Source organism: Lepidothrix coronata, unplaced genomic scaffold (assembly GCF_001604755.1).
Source record: "Lepidothrix coronata isolate B3197 unplaced genomic scaffold, Lepidothrix_coronata-1.0 Scaffold53, whole genome shotgun sequence".
NCBI classification, from domain to species: domain Eukaryota; kingdom Metazoa; phylum Chordata; class Aves; order Passeriformes; family Pipridae; genus Lepidothrix; species Lepidothrix coronata.
This window is the reverse complement of record NW_016690233.1, coordinates 2,194,263-2,217,556: the sequence shown is the minus strand read 5'-3', so window position 1 is coordinate 2,217,556 and position 23,294 is coordinate 2,194,263. Positions and strand designations below refer to the sequence as shown.

At 37.0% G+C, this 23,294-nt stretch overlaps 1 protein-coding gene across 2 annotated transcripts; it reads right to left on the bottom strand.

The window, feature by feature from the left end:
- Positions 1 to 7,483: 7,483 nt before the first annotated feature.
- DCUN1D5 (defective in cullin neddylation 1 domain containing 5) lies at positions 7,484 to 22,851 on the bottom strand. Of its 2 annotated transcripts, none has more exons than XM_017816028.1 (8): positions 22,582 to 22,851; positions 19,879 to 19,961; positions 17,170 to 17,240; positions 16,668 to 16,759; positions 11,844 to 11,952; positions 11,645 to 11,749; positions 10,699 to 10,801; positions 7,484 to 9,964 (listed from the first exon to the last, which is right to left on the bottom strand). In XM_017816028.1, the coding sequence occupies exons 1-8, from the start codon at positions 22,659 to 22,661 to the stop codon at positions 9,909 to 9,911; spliced, it is 699 nt and encodes a 232-aa protein (XP_017671517.1). In that variant the 5' UTR covers positions 22,662 to 22,851; the 3' UTR covers positions 7,484 to 9,908. The 2 variants fall into 2 exon arrangements, with proteins under 2 accessions (XP_017671517.1, XP_017671516.1); XM_017816027.1 differs by lacking the exon at positions 22,582 to 22,851 and adding an exon at positions 22,269 to 22,290.
- Between the last annotated feature and the right edge of the window lie 443 nt (positions 22,852 to 23,294).

The window sequence follows — 23,294 nt, the reverse complement described above, 5'->3', positions numbered from 1 at the left end:
TTCAAAATAAAACCTTCCATTTCAGTTCAACTTCACATATCTCTCACTTCATTTTTTAAAAAATATTTTTGAAATGATTTTCAGAATCGGTGCCACTGATGAAAACCTGAAATACTTTAACATGTTTATAACGTAGAGTCCACGTTCAATATTTTTGGTGGGATATTTTTTTAACTTGCTATAGCTAGAAACCGACTCTTTCAATAGTTTTCCAAATTATTAGTTATTAATACTCTTTCTGCTCTCAGTTTCTTGAATCAAAGAATTTTGCTTGACTATATCTAGCAGATTATTGCAGTTAGGTTTAACCTAATATTAACCTAATATGGTTTCTTATATTACCTAATGAGAAACCATTACTTTATTTTTGCTTTGTCCACCTTTTTTCCCAATGGTTTCTCTATGCAGAGAAAGACTGAGAAAAATTATATGCAAAGTGTAATTCTAATGAAACAGAAACATTTGACTTTGATAGTAGCCAAATTTAAATATTTCTTTGAATGACAATTGATCTTGATCCTCTAACATCTTTTGCTGAAATTAGGAAGAAAAAACACAATTTTAACTATAGAGGCATAACTTCTCCAAGATGTTTACAACACTAATCGATACAACATACTGCAGTACTGTTACTTTAGTTTATTACACTTGGTTTCTGAAGCTTAGCACTACATAATTTTCCAATCAACTTATTCCATAAAATGATAACTATAATAAAACTCTTACCTCTAGACCTAGTTTCTCTTCATTTAACTATTCTGAAATTTTTCTTCAGGATTTTTCCATTAATATACTGGAAAAACACAAATTACAAAGGAAGGAAGCAGGACAGGGAGGGACAGAGGGGCACCAGATTTCTTGCTTGCGGGTGTAATTTCTAACCTTTGTCTACAAACTTGTGTTGTGTTTGTATAAAATTGTAAATTTACTTTTTTAGCATATTGCTAATTCACTGTAGTTTGGCCATAAACATCAAACACTGGCAACATTTGTACCAATAAGGAATATTTAGTAACAACAGTAAGCACATACAACCCAGGGGCCAAATGTACTTCAATATAGGTAAGATGTAAAGCTCTCCTCTGCTTATTGAAAAGACAGGCCAATAAACAAATTCCTAGACAAAAGTTACAAGCAGCAATCACAAGTATTGAGGCCATGTTGCTGAGAACGCAGCTGCGTTGGGCAGGGCACGTCTCCAGGATGAAGGACCACCGCCTCCCTAAGATCCTGCTTTATGGTGAACTTGCCACTGGCTGCCGCATGAGAAGAGCCAGAAAAGATACAAGGACTCCCTGAAACAACATCTCAGCCTTGGCCATATTGATCACCATAACTGGTCTACTCTGGCCTCAAATCGGGAGACCTGGAGACACACCACCTATAACGCAGCTGTCTCCTTTGAGAATGCACACAGGATCACTCTTGAGGAGAAAAGGCAATGCAAAAAGAACCGTGTCTTGCAGAATATACCACCTAAGGAGTCTTTCTGCTGTGCCTTTTGCAATCGGATATGTCTGTCACGTATTGGCCTCATAAGCCACCAGCATGCCTGTAACAAATGTGGATAGAGCCTTCCCAAATCTTTGTTCGTGAAGCCTCGCCATGATGATGAGACAAAAGTACTCCACTATCCTTAGATGAAATGCTGAATGATGAGGAGGGTTACAGAATACTAGATAAATGTACAGCACAAATTCCACCTGTACAACTGAGTCCAGGTCCTTTCATTTCTCCTTCTGAAGGCATAAAACCCAGAGAAGTTTTAAAAGGAGTTCACTGGTCTTATGACTCCTGTGGACCCTGTTAATAATTGGGAAACAACCAGCCACTAAATGGTTTCCTCTTCCTAACAGCCACCAGAACACTATTAAGGAGTTACATTATTACAAAGGAAATGTGACATTTTTCAACATTCTCATCTTAGAAACAGGCCCTTCATGTAGCATGTTAAGAATCTATATCAAGTAATGCTCCAAACTTGAAAATTCAAACCAGACAATTTTGTTTGCATAATAACTATACCAGCCAAAAGCTATCTATCTCAGACACTGCCCAACACTTCCTTCTATTTCTCTCTGCCTTACCGTGCCCCCATTTTTAACTCTGTGAAGAGGTGGCATAATGTAATGTCCCAGTCTTTATTTCTTACTGCAATATAACAAAAGAAAATTAAAAGAAATGCAGCCAACCTCACACTTGTTTCAAACTACAGCCCAACAGCCCAAACCCAGCCTGCAACCCACCACAATCCACCTGGTAATGCTCAGCAACAGAAGCTTAGCAATCAGCATGCCCTAGTGACTGCACCATTTCAGGGATAGCAGAAAATTAATTTTAAAATACATTATAAAATCTAGGAGAGAGGGGTGTAAAATAAATATCTTGTCAATCACTAGGAATCTAGTTTCTGTAAAGATGAAATCCTAAAACATTTGGAGAGCTGGGCCTCTGTTATTTACTTCCAAAGGGCAAAATTTAACAAAAATAATTGTACAACTTGATTGGTATAATCGTTAGTGAACTCAAACTATGCTAATACACATCAGACCTTTGCATTAAAGTAGGCCAAAACATTCAAGAAACATATAAACTAAGTAATTAGTGGGAACAAGGTGATTTTTCTCTCTGGCATTTGTTCACATGAATACTAAAAATAAGTTCTTTGTTTAATAATGTTTTTAAGGAACACTGAGCAACTATAGATGATGTACTCAACTGGAAAAAAAAAATTTAATATTTTGATTGAAGGAATGTTCTAGTTAAAAGACAAGCACTATGCAAAGCATAAGCACAGTATTTATTAGTAGGACAGTAGTGTCATTTGGTTGGGACAAAAGTTTTATTAACAACACAGTACCCAGTACAATGAAATTGAAGCCTTACATGCTAGTACACTAGCTGTCCCACAAACTCTCAAACTGATAGGAAAATAATATTCTTTCTGTTATTAAACAAGGACTACAAACATGTTCCTTGATGAACAGTGAACTCTTAAGAAAAGAAAATAAGCATCAAAAAATAAAACAGCAAATTAAACTCTGTTTTGAAGCTTATTTACTGCTTACAAATAGCTACTGACACCAAGACTTAAGAAACCAGTGACTTTTCCATTGAGCTAAGCAGCACACTTGCTATCTTGCAAAACTATGTGAAGAAGCCCCACATACTGTAACACACTACATCGTTAAAGTCATATCCTTGTATATACATATCCATATGTATAATTTAAGAATTATACATAGTAATGAACTTCAGTTCAGCACCTATTCAGCCATACAGCATAGGCACAGCAATATCCTTACATGATGTAACACATGACCTAAAATCACAGTGCCATAAACAATTTAGAAACACTGGCAAAGGGTAGGCCTTGGGAGATAAATATCCCAGTTGTTCACTCAAGTGTCAGTAAGAATTACTGTCTTCCCATGAACACTGTTAGGTTTGGCATCTCCAATTCTACAAAGACATTTTTCCACATTGGAATATTCATTCTCTAAGCCAATCATTACCATATCAAAGGGAAAAAATCCCAACAAACCAACCCCAAATCATACAAATAAAGTCACTGGGTCTGGAAAAAGCTTACTGAAGATTCAGAAAGGAAAAAGCATTTCACTATCAAAAAACTTTAAACTGGCTCCTAGGACAGTATCACTCAAATGCAGAAAAAAGCACCATCAAGGAAGATTTGCATGGGACAGAAAGGTGACCAGCCACTTCCAGAGTCCCGAAGAAGTACACATGCTATAGGACAGCTAGGAGAACCAAACCTCCTTTCAGCTTCAAAGTCTTTCTGGGCAATTTCCACCATGCTGAACAGTAGATGGGAAACATTTATGTACTTATTTTTATATGTAAAAATGTGCGTGCAGGTATACAGACTATAAGTCTGAAACACGGACAGACCATCCCCTGGCTAAACCAAGAAGCATGGAAATACAGGGGAAAACAGTAGGATATGACAGTATTTTATTTTGAGATATACTTCCTATTCTTTGTCCCATGTGGCATCAATATTTCCATTTCACATCACTGCAAAAGCACAGTGGGCATGATCCATGCCCAGTCCTTGCAACTCCAGCACTGTGTCTTTGCTTTGTATTACTACTCAGTCCTGACGCAAAATAAAAAATAAAAATCAAATAAGCATGAGGGAAAAAAAAGCATTTTGTTTTGTAGATAGAATCAATACCTCAAACTACTACACAAAAGCATAACCCTGAAGCAAGTGCCAGGTATGCAGAGAACCTACTTTTTATATAATGTTCCTCTTCCTATTGTTGCTGTAATCTGAAAAAAATTCAAGTGATTAAATTTCTCATGGATTAATAATGATTTATTTCAGATGTGTTCTGACTCATTCATAGAGGTGCCCCAACTAACATTTTGCCCAAGTTCAAATCGATATATGCTGAGCAGTTTGAGGACGTAATATAGCTGTTGAAGTTTATCGTATTTCTTTTTAAGTTTTAATTATTGAGAAACATTACATCACAGGATATACTTTCTTCTTTCATTAGAAAAACTGATTTAGTTAACTGATTTTGAAAGCAAAAATAATTTCACATGAAGCCTATAATAGTTAGCAGGTTAGATGCCCCATCTACCATTTCGTTGTCTGATAATTTAAATTACTTTAATAGGCACAATAGCCTTTCCTGAAATATTCTAATATTTTAAAAAAAATAAAAGAAGAATCACCTCAGTGCGAGTATCAAAAAAAAAATTTAGCTAGCTAGCAATTCTATGTTCTAGCCCTTTAATTCACTGCCATAAAATGAACGGTGAAAATAAATTAAATAATTCTAGAAACACTAAGGAAAAAACTAAGTCGTATATTAGCTATAATTGAAATCAGCCAAAAATACCTTTATCTTATAATCAGCACAAATTCACTACTGAGCTGATTAAAAAAATATACAACAGACAAACCCTTGAAATATGAAGTCATTCTTTTTCTCCTTAAATTGTCAAAATTAGGGAAAAGTTTAATTTAAAAGCTGAAAAATTTTACATGTTTAAAGCATCTTTATCAAAAGGCATTCTCCTTTCCAGAGGAACAGGACACAACCACAACATTTTAACAACTTACAAAGTAGTAAGTCATTCAATAGAAATACATTGGAACCAACTTGAATTAAGAAATAGTACTTGGCTTGTTAAGATAAAAATCTGTCCACTGCAAGGCCTACAAAACAGAAATCCAGTAACTTACATCTCCTGTCATTGCTATTATGGTCACTATTCAGAGAAAAAAAACTAAGGAGATTCAAATATGTAGAGAATGTCATACTCTGATTAACAAGGACAAAAACAGGAACAAGATTAACGTTTAGAATCTGGATGAAGTGACACACAAGTCTGAGAAACTGATTTCATTTTGGCGACAAGCCTGGCAGTGGCTTAACATAAAAATTAAGATAACACAGGCAACATAATGTTGCACTTACACATTCGCTCTTTAACGCACTTATCTATCACTACGACATCCTTTCTCACAGAAAGAATAATACAGAAGGGTAAAGAGAAGTAACAGAACTCTTGCCATCACCTTGTAGATGCAAAATGCCTGCTGTGCATATACCACTAAACTCCTACTGACTCAGGAAGGCATTAGGAACTTCACTATGAAAAGATGATAAAGCAGAACCTAGGAGACAACAAACAGGCATTGCCTTAGGTCTGAGACAGACTGAGGGAAGGCTGTTCTGAAGCAGGTATGGCATCAGACCTCAACAACTGGAAAGTGTCAAGAGTGGAACAAGCTTCATCTGCAAGGAAAACAGTGTGATTAACTCAAACATATGACAGGATGTTATCTTGGATCCTTTCTGTAACTGTCTCTGAAAGACCCTATGGAAGAGTGCACTAGAAAACATTAAGTCCTTTCTGAAAATACAGATGAGTGACCAAAGAGATACAATGGGGGAAGGTGAAGGGAGGCATCTGGGGAAGACAGAAGAACTCATTCTTTCTTCATTCACATGCATTGCAACAGGTTGTTGGAACAGTGTTCATCCAACGAATAAATAACGACAGTTGATTTCCAAGACCATTATGTTCTATCAGCACCTAATAACATGGGCTGTAATCAACGATGCTGTTTGCTGTTGCTCCCAGTTGAGATAAAGTTCTATTTTATACATCTGCACACAGAAGCAAAGAAATTCTTCAGTAAGGCTAACTTAACAATTAGACTGATCCATCTTGCTGGAATTAAGTCTCTCAGTGATTTTAAGAACAGTTACACATACTCAAAAACACAAAAGAAAAACTAAAAGAGGCAGCATGACAAGAAGAATAAGTTTTCTGCCCTATGACATACCATTTTATTCATCATACTTAACAAAGCTAAACCTGTACAAGTTTGTACATATTGCATTGAAAGAACTGTTCACTAGCTCAAAAAATGAACAAAATTTCAGAAACATTAAACTTAACGGTCCTTTTGCAATTTTTGTGCAGTCAGTATCAATATATCAGCTCAAAGCTTTTGAGAGATACAAAAAAACCCCCTGAACAATGGCCATAGAGACCACATTTGGGCCAAGACAAGTACCAGGCTGGTGTCCACAGTCATCTCAAATGCCAAATTCAATGTCTGCTATATAGAAGTGTGAAACTACAGCCACTAGTAAAGAATTAGATGTTTAAACAGAAAAGATAAATTGGATCAAAACTACATAAATATATATGTAGTTTATATACATATACAGATAAAGACATAGGTAAACATAAATGACTGTTTAATTCAAGATCACATTTTTACACAGGAGAAATATTACACATTCTGATCTACCAGTATGGCTTTTTCCATGAGCAGGTGAGTGTTTTCAGATTTTAAACCAAACTGTTAGTTCTCTAAGAACACCAGGAGTAATTAATTATGTTAGGAAGAATTAATATCAAGAAATGAAAATGAAATTAGCGTGAAGTTCAGAACATTAAGATAGACACCATTGTGATTTAGCTTTGGAAGACGTTTCACCTTTGATTTAATTAATTGTCACATTGTGGCACCATATTTCACCTGTTAACTCTCATCTTAAAAAACTGAAAGATAAGGTGTAACTTTTTTTCTTTTAATTCAATAGACTGAAATGCACCTGAACAAAACAAAAAGCTGAAAGGCTAAAGAAAACATTTAGCAGAACTCAGTTTTGACTTGCAGACATGCACAAAATTGAAAAAAACCCGAACAAATTGACTGTTATTGGCACTTATGCCAGCCAGCTGTAAGGCAAAGTAATAAAAGACAGCTAATAAAAGTGATCTGCTCACAATGAAACTGTACAAGCCATTAATTCATATTGAAACAGTAAGTCTGATTGTAGTTTTGAGCACAAAAACATAACGTAAAATTCTATTTTATTCAAATTTGAAAAACTATATTGATTTTAACTAGTTTAAATACATTCATTCCCAGTTAAAGTTTTACAGTAACTGATGATTTTCAATCACACAGACAACCAAGTTATAAATCCCTGAAAAATGGATTTATTATAGGAATACTGATAAAACCTTAACAGCGATACAAATGATACATCACATAGTGTATTACACCTTAACAGTAAGCACTTGATCCCCTTGGATTGGTAGATGCATCACTCCTACTTTTTCTAGTCTAATACCATCCTCTAGGACCAACTGGTTTAAATTGAATTCACAACTGTTTGCAGTTACCTAAAAATGATGATTTTTTTATCGTACTATAAAATATTCTCTTCTAACCAGTATTTCAAAACTTTTGGAAAGAGAACATCCCAGTGGGGACTGAACACGGTACACAAGGAGAGTAGTTCTAGTGAATTTGAGAAAGTAATTTCAGAATCAGTGTCCCTGAAGTGATTTAGTATACAGCAGTACTTCCCTTGACATCAGTTAATTGGTGCATGTTTATCTGTGCATCTTAGGACTTTACTGTACCAGTAGGCCTTGGGACTCTTGAAGTTAATCTCATTCTGGCACAAACTTTGTGTGGGGTAGGGCAATTTGCAAATGAAAGGCACTCTGTTATGAGTGAAATCAGAATTATCAGCAATGCAAATGGGCAACTTGTAACACACTGAAGAGAAATGCCACAGCATATGTGAGGTCTAAAGTTAAATACTTCCTGTAAAATAAGTGGAAAAATATGTAAAACAGCTGTAGTGCATCTGTTTGCATGCACACAGACATAGCCATTGTACAAGCAGAGATCTTCCAAACATCTCAACTGTTGTTTGTTTCCTCTCCCCCCCCATGCTTTTTTCCACTTGGGTGAAACCAAGCTTCTAAAGTTCAGCATGACTTGCAGGACAGCCCCTGGCCCACCACTGCACTGCTTTCTGCAGCCCATAGCAAGCAGATCTGGAGTGTAAGTTGTAAGTGTGGTCCTCAGTAGCAGAACAACAGTATAGGCACACACCACTACTTTGCACCCCTGCTTATCATTTCTCCTCACACCTTTCCTTTTTCTTTTTCTGCTCTCCTTGTAAAAAAAAAAAAATAAAAAAAAAATCATCTTGGGAATAAAGCTTTCCTTAAGGACAGGAAAACTCATGCTTGTTAGTCTGACTAAGGGATGTGCAAAACAGAAGTCATTTCCCTGAGGCAAAGATCTTCAAGTCATGCCTAGTTTACATTATTCTTAATTCAAGCTGTTGAAATATTTGGCACACTGAGGCCTTTATCACTGACTGAGTCTCATGGCATTATCACAGTCTATATTATATATTTATATAATACAGTAGAAGTTACAAATGCTTCCTTCACTCATTTTGTTTTGGTTTTTCACATTTATTCATTAAAATCCCTTTCCTTCTCAAGGGTGGTGTTAGGCGTCCTGGGCAGGAAGGTAGAGTGACAAATTCCTACTGTATTTAAAGGTTGCAATGAATACTGAATGCCTAAAAGGGCAATTGCAGTAGTTACTGGACTGAAAACAGTAACAGGGTGAAAATTAATAGCCTGTTACATACAGCCTGTTACATGGTCACAGGTAGGTGATTAAGTAGTCTCTTCTTGACTTACATTATAAAAAACATCCAGGGAGAGAAAAAAAGTCATGTTGTGAGTCCTTCCAGTCTAAAAAACATAAGAAGCAAAGTTTGAAACCAAGTATTTCCAGCTTTCCCTTTTAAAATATAAATTGCACTTTTATACAAAGCAATCCAAAGTCTAAATAGTAGTAAAGGTCTGGAGCTGCCTTACTGTACCAAAGAGTATCTGTGTTCACATCTGAAGTACAGGCAACTGGTTTTCAGCCATTCTGCACACAGAGCCATATGCTCTATATCTTTCTGCTTTAAAAGGGCCTGCCATTAAATGCCATGCTACTGGGTGGGGAATGAACAAAGAAATAAAAAACAATAACAGGAGTTTAAGGCCTTTATCTCCACAAGGAGCTGAAAACTGTGGCACAACCCATGACCAATACTTGATACAGAAAATAGCACACTCCCACCGAAGGCTTCATAAATCAGTCATTCTTTCTAACGTTTGCCACACAAGACAGTCATACCATCAGCAAGCAACAGTGCCAATTAAGCATTTTTAAGGTCTTCAAAAATTCACTGAAAGGGCACTTCTGAGAAAGATAATCTTACAGATTTGGTTTCAAAAATAGACACCACACTCACATTCAAGGGACATTCTTCACTTTTAGGCCTTTGTCACAAATCTGAATCTTTATTGTTCTGAAATAAATGCTATAAACATAAGACTCAAAACAAGAACTCCAACTTTCAGTCTCAGAGGAGGTGTGGTTCAATGCCCATATCACATGTAACAAGAAAGCTTCCTTAAAAAGGAAAAAAATTACTGTAAAGTCTTTCTTACGAACGAAAATGCAATCCTTTTTCTCATTACTTTGTGTACAGGCGGGCACCAAAAAAACTTTTGCATTTTCTTTTGAATTCTTGCTATGATGCTTGACGAACTTTTTGCCATTCAACAAATTCATCCAGGAGCACAGGCCCTGCAAATGGATGAAACTTGGAGTTATATTTGCCCTTGTCTTTCAAATATCTTCTCTTAAAGTATGAGGGTTAAAACTACTATTTTAGGAAACATTCACGTCAATCCTATGGCCAAATACTTGTAGACTACTGCAATCATTCCAACACAAGGGTGGCAAAAAGTGCACAAAAAAAATGGTAGACAGAATTATGGAAAAAAGTGTTCCTGATATCTGACAGGTGTACTGAACTGAACAGAAAGCATAAAAATAAGATTATATTGTAAATCAGCACAACTAAATCCTTCTTCCTAGAGCTTTCAAGATTGTAAATAATTAGAACATGTACCAAAACGGAATTAATGCAATTCAGTCATAGCATCACTGACTACTAGATGTGTTCAGTTCCAAGTACCAGCAGGTAGGCAACATAATTGTTAAGTTGGAGTTTATTATACATTGGTACAAAATGAGAGTTTGCTGTTTATAGTTGCACTTTCAAGTCTATAGTTTCATGCAGCAAGCACCTTTACTAGATCCTCATTGAATAAAAGCTGGCTCAAGTACACCATCATACCACTACAACTAATATCTGCAGTTTGAAGATGGATGGTTATCAAGACTGTTTTTCTATGCATTGCTGGAGAATAATTACTTTATACCTTACAGTATTGTTTCTGTTACAGAAATGTGTTTTACGGAATTTTAAAATATTGTGCTAATAGTTGAATAAGCAAAACATTAAGAATACTTACATGCACCATCTTCATCATAGTTGCTAAGATCTGCATGGACAGTTCTGCTGAACTCTAGTACATTGTACCATTGATCCTTGTTCATAACTCTATACTTCGATTGCTAGGGAAAATTATTTCAGAACGTTAAAATGTCAAATGGTGTTTGGTACTGTTGCATCTCATTTATCTCATTTTATCTTCAATCAGTTCCTAATAAAGAATTTAATGGAGAACAATGGCTACTATTTACTTGGTTTTTCATTTTTAAAAATACTACACATGTACATATTTCTTAGTTATGAAACTACATAAAATGATTTCTTGAAAGATCAGAGTAAAATTGAAATACTGTGGAATCAGGAAGTTACCACTCTAAGCTTCAAAAAAATGGTAAATTTTTGTCTGAAGCAGGGCATATCTAAGATCTATTTCCAGATAGAACTATTTAAAAAAAAAAATCTTCTTTTCTCCAGGGTACAATACATTATGATCATATAGACATCTACTTTGCAACATTGGTACTGATTTGAAGCCAGGGAATAGTCTCAAGCCTAGCATGTTTCACAACCTACGCACATCCACGTGACTCATTCACTTACAGCTAAACTGACCAAAATCTTCCAGAGACAGCCAAAGATCAAGGTATCCACATACTGTATCTGAACAAAGCAAACTTGAAATTCAGCAGAGATGCAGCTGAAGAAACTAATGGAGACTATTTAATTTTAAATTTATCTTTACAGTATAATTAGGATGGAATTTTAGTTGCCTTTGATAAGAGAAAGGGGGTGGGACACAGGGAAAAAGAATCTGTATGCATACAAGAACACTGTTTCATAAGCACATTGAGCAAGGGAATGGGAGCAATATAGATGTATCCTTGAGTAAAACACAAATCCTGAAATCTTTTCACAGAACACTCCAACTACTATGCCATCATTCAGAAAGTCAAGGAAACTTGTACCTCCAGGTATTGATAAAATACTGAAAACAGTGGCCAAGTTCTTCCGAGCAGAAGAGCTAACATGGACTTCGCAGTATCAATATCAAGACTTCGCTGGTCTTTTTCCTAAGGTTGATTAAAGAAAGCACAGGAAATCATTCAAGTACAAGCTTGCTGAATAAACAAAGTAAGAACTTTTCTAATGTTCCAGTAGTCTTACCCTTGCAAAATCAAAGGCATATCTGTAGATATTCTTAAAGGATGAAATGTCATTCAACTGTGACCGCAAGAAATCAAATTTACTCTGTAACTTTTCTGTGCAGTCACACCTAAAATAAAACAAAACACAAAACCCAACAAATAACATTAGAAGCTGAAAACACAACATTTAGGCAATGAAAAAAAAAGGCCAGCAAACAAAAAAATTAAAGTTACCAAAATGCAATCATCAGATATACAGGAGTAATACTATAAAAGTGACTTAAAGAATATTGAACACGCTTAACATTTGCAGCTGACTGAAATGATGAATTCTGGCTTCTGTAAGTTTTTTTGTTTTAACTATATCAGCAACATAATATGTCTGCTTTACTTCTCAAATAGCAGTCTTTTTTATGCCATAGTCTGCAATGTACACATACCCAGCAGTACCTGATCATTCAATCACTATGAAAGTTTGGAGAAAAAGAGTATTCAGTGTGCATTAAGTGGCAAAATCTAGCTTTATGCCATATCTCTTTGAGAAAAACAAACCCTAAATGTGTAGTTTTGAAGTGTGTGTTTACAAATGGCAGGAGTGAGCTGGCACTCTGCAAAACATAACAGCCTGCTCATATTTTATGACCAATAAATGCAAGCTCTGATAAACCTACCACCTGAATTAGTCAGTAGCTATTCAACTAAAAAATCAAGGTCTGTAGGAGAATGTCCAGGTCTGCTAGTTGACAGGATAATAGTTTGGTAAAAATAACCCTTTGGCAGAAAAGATCTCCATGTATTTTACTCAGCAAGGAACTTTGTTTTCAAATAGAAAATGGGCTAGATTTCCCATAATGGCAAAGGAGAATGTAATTTACACCTGCTAATCCTGAAGGAAAGACTCACTCAAAAGAACAGTTGTTACATCACATTTTATTCTTATAAAATAGCTGCCATGATTAAAAAAAAAAAATTAAATAATCTACCTTGCCTTGTATCCTTTGTGACAGAAGCAATACTTTCAGAAATGCAGAGGTACATAAATACTGCCTTTGGTCATGTGTCCCCCTTTTCGCAGCCTGCCTCTCAGAGAATACATCTGCATCTCTAGCAGCATCCATCTAAAGCAGCACTGAGTCCTAGACATGATCAGTGCTAAATAAATAAAACTATTAGCTAATTAGGCTACATATTCAGATGACAGAACTAATATATTCTGCAATAAGCCATACATGAAGTTGAAAAGAACTCTAGTTAAAAAAGCTTTGGTAAATTTAATTGAAGATAAAATTACTTTTTTTTGTCTTCAGCAATCTAATTGGTCTAACCCTTAAAACAGCATTATGCTATGCTAGAAAGGACTCTCATCTTACATTCATATCTCTTCTTTCCATATTCAAACCTTCATACTTCCAGTAGAATGCCCTGTACGTTTGAGGACAAATCTACCTATTTAACATCTACGCAAATGCTCGTGTTGTTAGTGTACTAGTAACATATTTAAGCTACTTTTAAGGTGGGTTTACGGCACATTTTGCTAAATATAGTTTACTGAGATTTACTGTACCATCGGTAAACACAAATTTCAACATGTTTAAATGTCTTACAAAACTGTTAAAATTGTTCAAATTATCACAAATTTAAGTGCAAAGTAAAATGCCAGTTATTGTCTACTGTATTATTGGTTATGTGTATTTTAATGAAGAAGTGATTCTTCTGAAAAAGTCGGTATGAAAATGTGCAATTATTAAGCCTCAAGACTCCTGAGCTATTTATTATCATCATTTAAAACCAAACAGTCAAACAGATCATGCTGAGACAGGCACCACCAGCCTCTGGATCCCAATGCAGGGACATGTCTCTGTTAAAGCCATTCTGCACCTGGCCACAGACTTTCTTTCCAAAGGAAGGCAAGGAGTTGTCAAACTCCTCTTTTACAAAGAGACAGCTGCTTGTGCAGTTGCACCATAAACAAGATGACTGAGGTCACCCATACTTCGAATAATCTAACAATCAGAACAACCTTCTAATTAGCACAAATGAATTAACACTAAACTTCTGTAGAGACTAGAAAAACATGTGATTTCTCACTCTGCCTTAACTGAAAAATAGCATTAAATAACGCTACCTCAAGGTGAACAAAATTAGACATTAGCTTACTACATTCTCATCACATCCCTATGGCACATTTATAACAAAACTTAAATTAGCATCACAAAGCAGATGTATTTTAATCTCTGTTGAGGTAAAGAGATCATTTGAGGCATAGCTAAAATGGACAGTGATGATTCAATAACTCCTACTCAGATATTGAAATGTTTTATATTTCATAGTTATTCACAGAGGCTTGTCTTTTACTAAAAAGAAAAATCAGTAAGATGTATACAGAAGTTAAACCAAAAGCATTTAATGGTAGTATACATATTTCACCCTAAGGAGGTGTTTAAAGTAGCCGAAATATATTGCCCAGTAGAGGTACTTGTTTCTCTGTGCTGACTATGGAAGGAGTTTCAGGCACCCAGCTTGCACATATACATGTACATATATATGTATATGCACACACACACACACACACACATATATATGATAAGGAGCAGAATTCACCCTACATACACAATATACTAGAAACTTCACAGCTTACTCAGGGAATAGTCTCAAGTCTAGTATGTCTTAAGTCTCATAAGTTGCTTAAGTCTCATAAGCTGCTGTTTAGTGCTAGTCCACTCTTAATTTCGACAGGGTCTACTTGTCATATATTTTTCTTGCCTCTAAAGAACAAACTTCTCCAGTATGTTACGAAACTACACACAAAAAGAATGTCACTTTAAGATTCAGGCACCCAAATGCTGCCATCTAAACTGTATATTAGATCTAGGTGTCTTAAGCTTTAGTGTTGTTATTCATAGAGGAATAGCCAAGCAGTCTGTAAGAGCAATTCAGGTAACCAGTCACTAGGTCTCTGGGCAAACTGAATACCTCCCTAGGCTTCATTACATTGACTAGATCTCCAAATATTGCATTAAGAGTTTAAGAAATCCAGCTCTTACATATATACCACACATTTAGGTGTCTTACTATGGAGCTGAATTCTACCCAACCCTATTCACGCAATTAACTTATGTGACATTTCACATATTTTGAGATAAGGACTCTGTAATGTAACTGACTAGAATAAACTCTGGGCTTTTATCCATTTACATCTTATTTCTTCATGCAAAAAATTATAAAAATGCTGTGCAAGAATGTACTAATACTTTATTGCTTGGAGTATAAAATCTTTTTTCTTCAAAACTTCTGTCAAGCCTTTCCAGAGAAACTAGATTCCCCCATTCCAGACAGAATCTCATAATATGATCCTTCCTTCTCAGCAAGGAAGAACAGCACAAGTCTACAGATTCTTATTTTCTTTTATCATGGTTTAACCCTAGCTGGCAAGTAAGCATACACAGCCACTTGTTCACTCCCAGTCAAAACCAGCACCTCTTTTTAAGCCAATGCATCTTCAGCTGCTTTATGTGTCACTGCTTCATCCAGCTGCTTAGCCTACACCCTGCTTATTAGAGCACACAGGGGAAGTAGAACATACATGTTAACTGGTTTAGGCTTAGGCAAGTGGTCTGATCACAAGTCTGTTTATATAAAAATGCACAGCAGCACCATATTTTCAGTCTTAAACACATTTAGGCTACAGCATGACCAGCTCCGTTCTTAAAAGAATCAGAAGATTTCCAACCACTGAGGATTATTAGAGACAAAATCTATAACATTGTCTTGGAAAAGGTTCCTGATTTCATACATCATTGTTTGAACTCTATGAGACTGGTTAACTCTTGAAAGTTTCAATTCGGGCATAAAAATTAAGTGCTTCAGAAAAATGATCAATACCCACTCACTATATCTGAAAAACTATGCAACCATAATTTAATCTCTGTCATCCCAGATTTCAGGCAATTTACTCATACCAGCTTTTACTAAATTTCTGCTGATAGTCACAAAACAATCAAGGCACCTACCAGAAGCCTGATCCCAAATCAAATGAGAGCTAAGAGTCAGGTCAAAGTAATGTATCCTCTGGTTACTTGAAACTATGGAGTATCTGCCCAATACAATTTCCCAAACTAATTCAGAACTGACAGGGCAATGGTCAAATCACCCTCTCTTTCCCGCTGTGCTGTAGCTGCAAGAGTAGTTCCCTGACATTTTTAATATAGAATGTAGTGTCATAATAAGCCTCTCTTAAAACACTCAGATACCATAAGTAGTTCCATGAAGAACAAACAAGAAGTAACAACTGAACTAAGCCTCACAAAAAGCTGATTAGTTCAACATAAGAAACAATCTCTTAAGGCAGAACATTAATTCAACAAAAATTCTAGCTGACAATAAAGTAATAAGTTAATTTATAAATTGAAAAGGTGTTATTTAAACTAAGCATTAACCATGGCTTCTGATGTGCATCTAATAAATAACACTAATAGCCAAACTATTATCAATGCTGTCCTTATCTACAAAGCTTAGATATCAGTAAAATCTGTCCAGAATATCAGTGCTGAACTACGCTTATGTGCATTTCCAAATCTACTTATCTGTCTGCTAATTAGAATGATATTTTAACATATTTTTGTAAGAAAAATAAGCCACCAAAACCTGACTTATTAGGTTTAGACAATAACTTAATTATTTGAGTGAACTCATCAGATTCACTTTGTACTTGTTGACCAGACCTAAAAGCAAGCATTTCTGTATCTTATTGCCAACGTACAAGAAACCAAGAGCAAGAATAATTAAGCTACTGGTACAATTATAAAATTAGCACATTCTATTATATATGTAAAAACACTCTTACTGTAATGAGGTCATTCCTTTTAACCATTCTTCCTTGGTAAAAAATCCCATGCTTTCAGCCTCTAGTTTCCAGGCTAAAACTAACATAATAATCTAGGGAAAGCAAAAAATAAAAAAAAAAAAAAAGGGGCAGGGAGAAAAAGGAGTCAGTATGTAAGAAAAGGCTGATTTATTGATGTTCAAGAATAAAACTCTTAAGCATTCAAACATTCTAGGAAGTGTTGCACATGCTTGCACTTTATATTTATTATTATTAAATAATTCAGCTACATGCAATTCTCCCCATAATTTCAATTTCTGAAAATGAAATATTACTATAATAAAAAACCCCAAAAACCTCACACACCAAATATAATTGATGTATTCAGTTGAGATATCTTAGAACAGCTCCTAAAAGCAGGAAGATGAACTCTTCACTTAGTGGAGTTAAGAGTTTTACACAGAACTTAACCTCACCCAATAACCTCTTTTAAAATGCTATTAGCACCGTGCAAGAAACTTACATTTTCAGGCTCAACACCGATGTCTTCACAGAACTTTTCCATTCCTTCAGGACCCACAACTTCATCAGGACCTTCAAAGCCAAAACCACACTAGACTGAAATCTAAGTAACATTCACCGCTCACAAGGGTTATGCACAATAACTAGGCTATACTGCACACAGGCAGTTTTAAAAACACTGAATTACACTATTAAGTAGCTTTTATGTTAGAGCTATTCTACCACTGCAGTGTGGAGATGTGTGTTACGTACTACACCACAATGTTTGTGTTGTGCAACCTCCCTACAAAAGCAGACAAGCCATTGTAGTTTTTTATGTGAGTTTTCAAAAGACTCCATTGAGCTTCCTATTTATGTAGCTCAACTTCAATAACTGTGGCAGTCATTTATTTTTAAGACAACTTGGTTACCACTACTCTGTGCTGAAATTACTCTATGAATAATGTTCTTTGAAGAATTAATTTACGAACAACAAAAAATTTAATTCCATCTGAGCTATTACAGATATCACTCTTTCAATGGTGCTAACATTATGGGTTTGCACTAACATAGAAGAGGGTGAATCTGCAAATAATATAAGGATATTTTTATAATGCTGAGTAATATGAGGAAAGTAATAACAATAAATCAGAGAAATGCTAAGTGTGTTAGTCACGTACAAGGCAGAAAAAGGTTTACAGTTGCAATGAAATAACTTGATTCAGACCACAACAGTTAGTGTTATGCTGTCACTTCTCCATTTTAACACAAAAAAAGCCTCCAAAATGCAGCAAAATAGCACATTTAAAGAGCGCATAGAGAGACACTCTACAGCACTTTCTTTCTCTAAATCTCTCTCTGGTTTCAGTTATTTCCACTAGGCCTGTTCCAAAAATGAGTCCTACTGGGCAGTCAAATATTATTAGAAGGCCTGTTGACACAGTATTTTGATGTGTCTTGGATCATTATGTTAACATTGTTTTAACAAATATGAACCCATGTAAAAGGAAAAGGTTTTATCTTCTAAAACAACATGCCATTTTATGATTTTTTGGCAAATTTTACTACTTATATGTAGACAGAGCCCTTGATGATACTTTTCTTCACTTCATCTGTATCTGCTGTGGTTAGCGTAAGCAGAATTCTTTGTAAGAGTTTGAATAATGCACTTTGAATAACTTCTCACTGTGAGATAAGAACACTGTCAATAAAAACCATTGAGAATGGCTACTTTTACAGGAAAATAAAATGCACTTGACATTTAAGATCATGAAACTGTACCTCTTGAAAAATATTGCAATGAATATTTTGCCTAGGTAAGCAAGGCAAAACACTGTTATATAGAATGTGTTAAAAGGAAATACAAGTTTAAGTTATGAAGAGAAACACATACAAGGGTCCACTGGTAATGACAAGTATAAACTTGAATCAGTGTTTTTGGTCCAGAAATCATATGCACAACTCATTTTATACATATATATATATGTATGTATATACATGTGTGCATGTGTGTGTGTACATGTGTGTAGTTTTATCTTTCAATGAAAACATTTAATCTCCAAAGTGGCATGTTTTGATTACTGGTTAACTAATGAAGTATAACCTCCCACACTCAATTCTTGACTCAACAACAAAGACAAAATTTCCAGACATTAAAAGTAAGCACAACCACATTTATTGGAAGAAAATTAACTGAGAATTCTTATTTTCCTCAGGAAAGACTCTTTAATCCAGAAGTGCAGGCCTCAAACTTAAATTAAAAAGTAGATTACTAGAAATAAGAATAGTTCATTGCTGTGGAAAGACTGTAAGGAAAATATCAGTCCTGATAAATACAGTCAAACTAATTGCTGGCACATAAATCAGCAGTTTGTTTCATATTGAGAAGTGGCCATTAATGAGTTTTAATTACTAACCAGTTATGATGGACCTAAAGTAGTGACTAGACAAGAAATTAATAACAATTTACAAATCCTGATTTCGTAACCATATATTTGGTAAATAAATAGCAGTAATAGTGTAATAAATTCTGCAAAATACACTGCATATTCACTGAAAGCAACTATTACTTGGATGGCAATTCTGAGTTACTTAAAAGAGGTTACTACCAATACTTTTGGAATGAAACATTTGTTAATTAGAATATCAAAAATGCTAGGACAGGTTCTCAAATAGGAAAAACAGTATAAGTATCTATTATTTTGTTTTATGAAATAGAAAACTAAGAGACTTAAATCATGAGCTATAGCACTAAGCCTTGCAATATGATCATAAAAAGGATCTAGTTAGCTAAATAAGCTTCTACCTAAACTATCTCTCGATGTCCTGACTTTTACTTGACAGTTTCAAAGGAAAGAAGCAGAATCACTCAGCATATCCTCATTCAACACTGTACTGCCCAACATCAGGTATTTCATTTTAAAGCTATCATCATCATCATCATGGCTAGGCTTCACGAATGAAGATTTGGGAAAGGCTCTATCCACATTTGTTACAAGCATGCTGGTGGCTAAGGAAAGCATAGAGTAAAGCCAAGTAAGTGAAAAAGAGCAAATACTGAGAAGGTACTAATAAAAGCTATACTAATTCAAATGCATGTTATAAGGAAGCAAATATGGACATTTTTCTGTATATATCAGCACAAAAAAGGCAAACTGCAAATAGTATTTGATATATTGCTTTGTTTAAAACAAAACTTTATCATTTTTAATACGAATCCATTGCACATTACCTGCATATTCATAAAACCAAGCCAGGCACTTTTTGCTTGAAAAATGTTCCTCTCCACCTATTAATTTACCAGACGCTTGTGATCTGTAGTAGCATATAGAAACACAAGATGAACAGCATTATTTTAACGAGACTTGGGAAAAAATGTAAAATTAAATTCCTAAATGTTTATTATTAATTCAAACTATTTAAATTGTTTCACAAAGTCCATATACATAAACAATGAAGCTGAATATGATAGAGGGCAACTGTCTGTCATCCTATTTTAAAACCTGGAACACAAAACTACCTTGAAATGCAACCACTTCATAACCCAATTTATTGCAACTATTACTTTTTCTGAAATGCAAGAGTACTGTTATCTTGTAGATATTAAACAAAAAACTCCACACACAGATGGCCAGAATATCACTCCTCAGTAATTAAAATGCCTTATTATCTGCTTATATTTATACATACAGGCATTTAAAGTTAGGTCTCTAATAAGCAGCATGATCTTCAAGAGCGCTGAAGGTCAATAGGAGCTGCAGAGTTTGACATATTTAAAAGTCAGCCTATTTATAGTTAAGCATTGAAATTTGGGATGAAAACTTGATTGATTTGTTTACACTAAACATGTAACTAAGTACCTGTAAATTCTATAGATGTCTGGTACATATACCAGAACAGTAGTGTGCAATCTGTGTTAAGACTGAAGCTGCTCACCACACACAGCTTCCCCACTACATTGCCTTCATTATGTAACATACAACCCAGTTTGCCTAGGAAGTGAATTTTCATAATTCATCATTCATTAAAAGATGCACAGAATAACTGATCTACTCCACTAAAAACACTGACCACACAAAAGCATCTTTAGTCAGTAAGGAGTTTCAGCACCTTTCCAACACATGCTCTTACAAAACACTAGTTACAGACTTCTAGAACAAGCTCAGATTATTTCTAACGATGAGATGAGAGTTAATCATATGAGAGGATTTAAAATTATGCAGCTCCCACATTGCAATTTTAAAATTAAGACATCAAGCAGTAAAATAACAGTTCAATTCTGTTGAACTGGGGTGACCAACTTTAACTCCTTTAAACTGTATAGCTTTAAGCTTCACTGGAAAAGAAAGCAACGCTCTCCAAGATGAAGCCTTCTGTGCTGAAAGCTAGAATTAAAGGTGTCCTACAAACATCCATCCAACTGCCACTGGGAACACAAGTCACCAGAAAGAAACAGTCATACATATGCTATTGCTTATTGGCTTTATACAGGTTAACACAGATCTATTTGTAATCTCTGCTTTTACTAAAGAATAAACCAATAAATCGCTGTATAAGAACGTAATGACAAAAATGCTTGTGTATCTAACATTTTGTGATCAGCTAGCATGAACTCTCATTTACATCATAGTTTTTGCCCAACAACTGCCAGCTTCCTGTAGAATCTTTTTTTTTTAAGGAGCTATCAAAAGATTTTTTCTTTTTAAGTAAAAGATATTAAGATCATAAAATTTTGGTTAAAAGCGTTCAAGAAAGATGAACTGAAACTGAACACATGCAGAGAAGACCTATGATAAGCAAGGAAACTGAAAGTCGGTATTACAAACCAGAATAATTTAACTTGTTTTTAGGTTGTAGTTGAACAAAATAAAGTAAGAAAAAACCAGAAGCACTCCCTCCAAATGCACTCAGAGGCAGAATCATGAGGGAGGAGTGTTGCATAGAACAGAATGCTGGCACAAGAATAGTTATTAACTGGCTATGAATAAACTGACTGAAACTAAAAGGTCACTAATGACCACAGAAAGCGAGTTCTGCAATAGTCATCCAAAACGAACAGTCATAACAAAATGAGAGCCTGGGTACTTCTAAGATCAAGCTCAGTCAACCTGTGAGAAAGGCCATACACCACAGTTTCTTGCAGTAGCCATTCCTGCAGCATTGATTTCGTAAGTCCTTTTTATCCTTAGGGCTTCACCACATTATTCCTAACTACTGGTTTACTGATACATTTAACAAGGTCTAACAGATGAAGCAGGCTAACAGTTACTTTACAGAAGCCACATTGTAAAGCTCCTGCTACACCACACTAATGCCTTATAATTTTAACAGTATCTTTCGGGTATCATGGCATAAAGTAGCCTCTTAAAAATAGTTAAGAGACAGGATGCTTCAGACTTCTGTATTTATTAGAGAAATTTTTCCTGCTTTTCTTTTCGAGAGTGCTGACCTATCCTTCCAATTCACTGCAAAAAAAACCCACAAACAAAAAACAAACAAACAGCCCCCCAAAACACACACACACGCAAAAAAAGAAGAAAAAAAGGACGATTTAACGCAAACACTCTGACCACTAGCAAACGTAAAACGAGTGGCGACCGTAAAGTGAGGAGAGCCGCCTACCTCAGGGAAATAGAATGGATATGGGGTCAAATGTCAGCACTGACCCTACAGGTACAGCCCAAGGCAAAGCCAGCCGGGAATTGGGGCCGTTCCGGGTCGTGCACAGGCCGCACGCCGCGCCCCGCACCTGCAGGGCCCGCGCCAGGACGTGCCCGGCGGCACGGCCCAGGCCCTGCGCGGGGCCCGCGGGCCGCACACGCCTTACCGCGCCCGCCGCCCCGGGAAACCCCGGCGGTGCCGCAGCCCGGGCCCCGCGGGAGAGCGGCCCAGCCCCGCGGCCGCCGGCACCGGCGGCCGCAACGCGAGACGGTACCTGCCGAGTTTACACTTCTTGAGGCTGGTGTCGTCCGCCGCTGCCGCCCCCGAGGACTTCCTCTTCTTCTTCACCGGCATCGTCCTGCCTCGGGGCGGGGCCGCCCCGCTACCGGGGCCCGCGGCCGAGGCCCCCCCGGGCTCACTTCCCCGGCCGCCGCCGCCTCCCGAGACCGGCGGTGGAGAGACGAGAGGAGCCCCCGTCCCGCTCTGCTCCCGCTGCTGCTCCTGCCCAGCCCCTCCGGGCGCTGCCAACCCCGCTCGGTGCGGGCAGACACCGCCGCCGCCGCCCCGGTGCGAGAAGCGGGTGTCGCGCTAGGGGCGAGCACGGGGAGCGAGAGCGAGGAACGGGCGATATCGGCTGCAGAGCGAACAGCGAGAACGACCCGGACACAGACGGCGCCGGGCAGGAAGTGGCAGCGCCGCGGGGCGGGGCCGCGCCGGGACCCGCCCCCGAGGGCGGGGCTGCCGCACGCCCTTCCCCCCTGCAGCAGGGGCAGCTCGGGAGCTGTGAGCAGGGGGCGGTGGGGCTGGCCTGGGTCAGGTCGGTGTGCCCCTTACAGCTGAGAGTTTGCGGTGACATAAACGGGACAGCGCGAACCCTGCGTTAGTCACCAGGGACCAAGGGGTGCCGCGAGGTCCCAGCCCGCCCGCGGGCCCGTGGGGACGCCGGGTGGGCAGCGCTGAGATCGGGCGCGGGGCTGCGGCAGCCGC

What these genes read in the sequence shown, in the direction of transcription:
- DCUN1D5 (XM_017816028.1), bottom strand. Translation starts at nt 22,661, where the DNA reads ATGCCGGTGAAGAAGAAGAGGAAGTCCTCGGGGGCGGCAGCGGCGGAC. An exon ending in TTGGTTTTATGAATATGCAG is followed by an intron (nt 17,241 to 19,878) that starts GTAATGTGCAAT and finishes TTGGCTTTGAAG; the next exon opens with GTCCTGATGAAGTTGTGGGT. An exon ending in ATGCCTTTGATTTTGCAAGG is followed by an intron (nt 11,750 to 11,843) that starts GTAAGACTACTG and finishes AATCAACCTTAG; the next exon opens with GAAAAAGACCAGCGAAGTCT.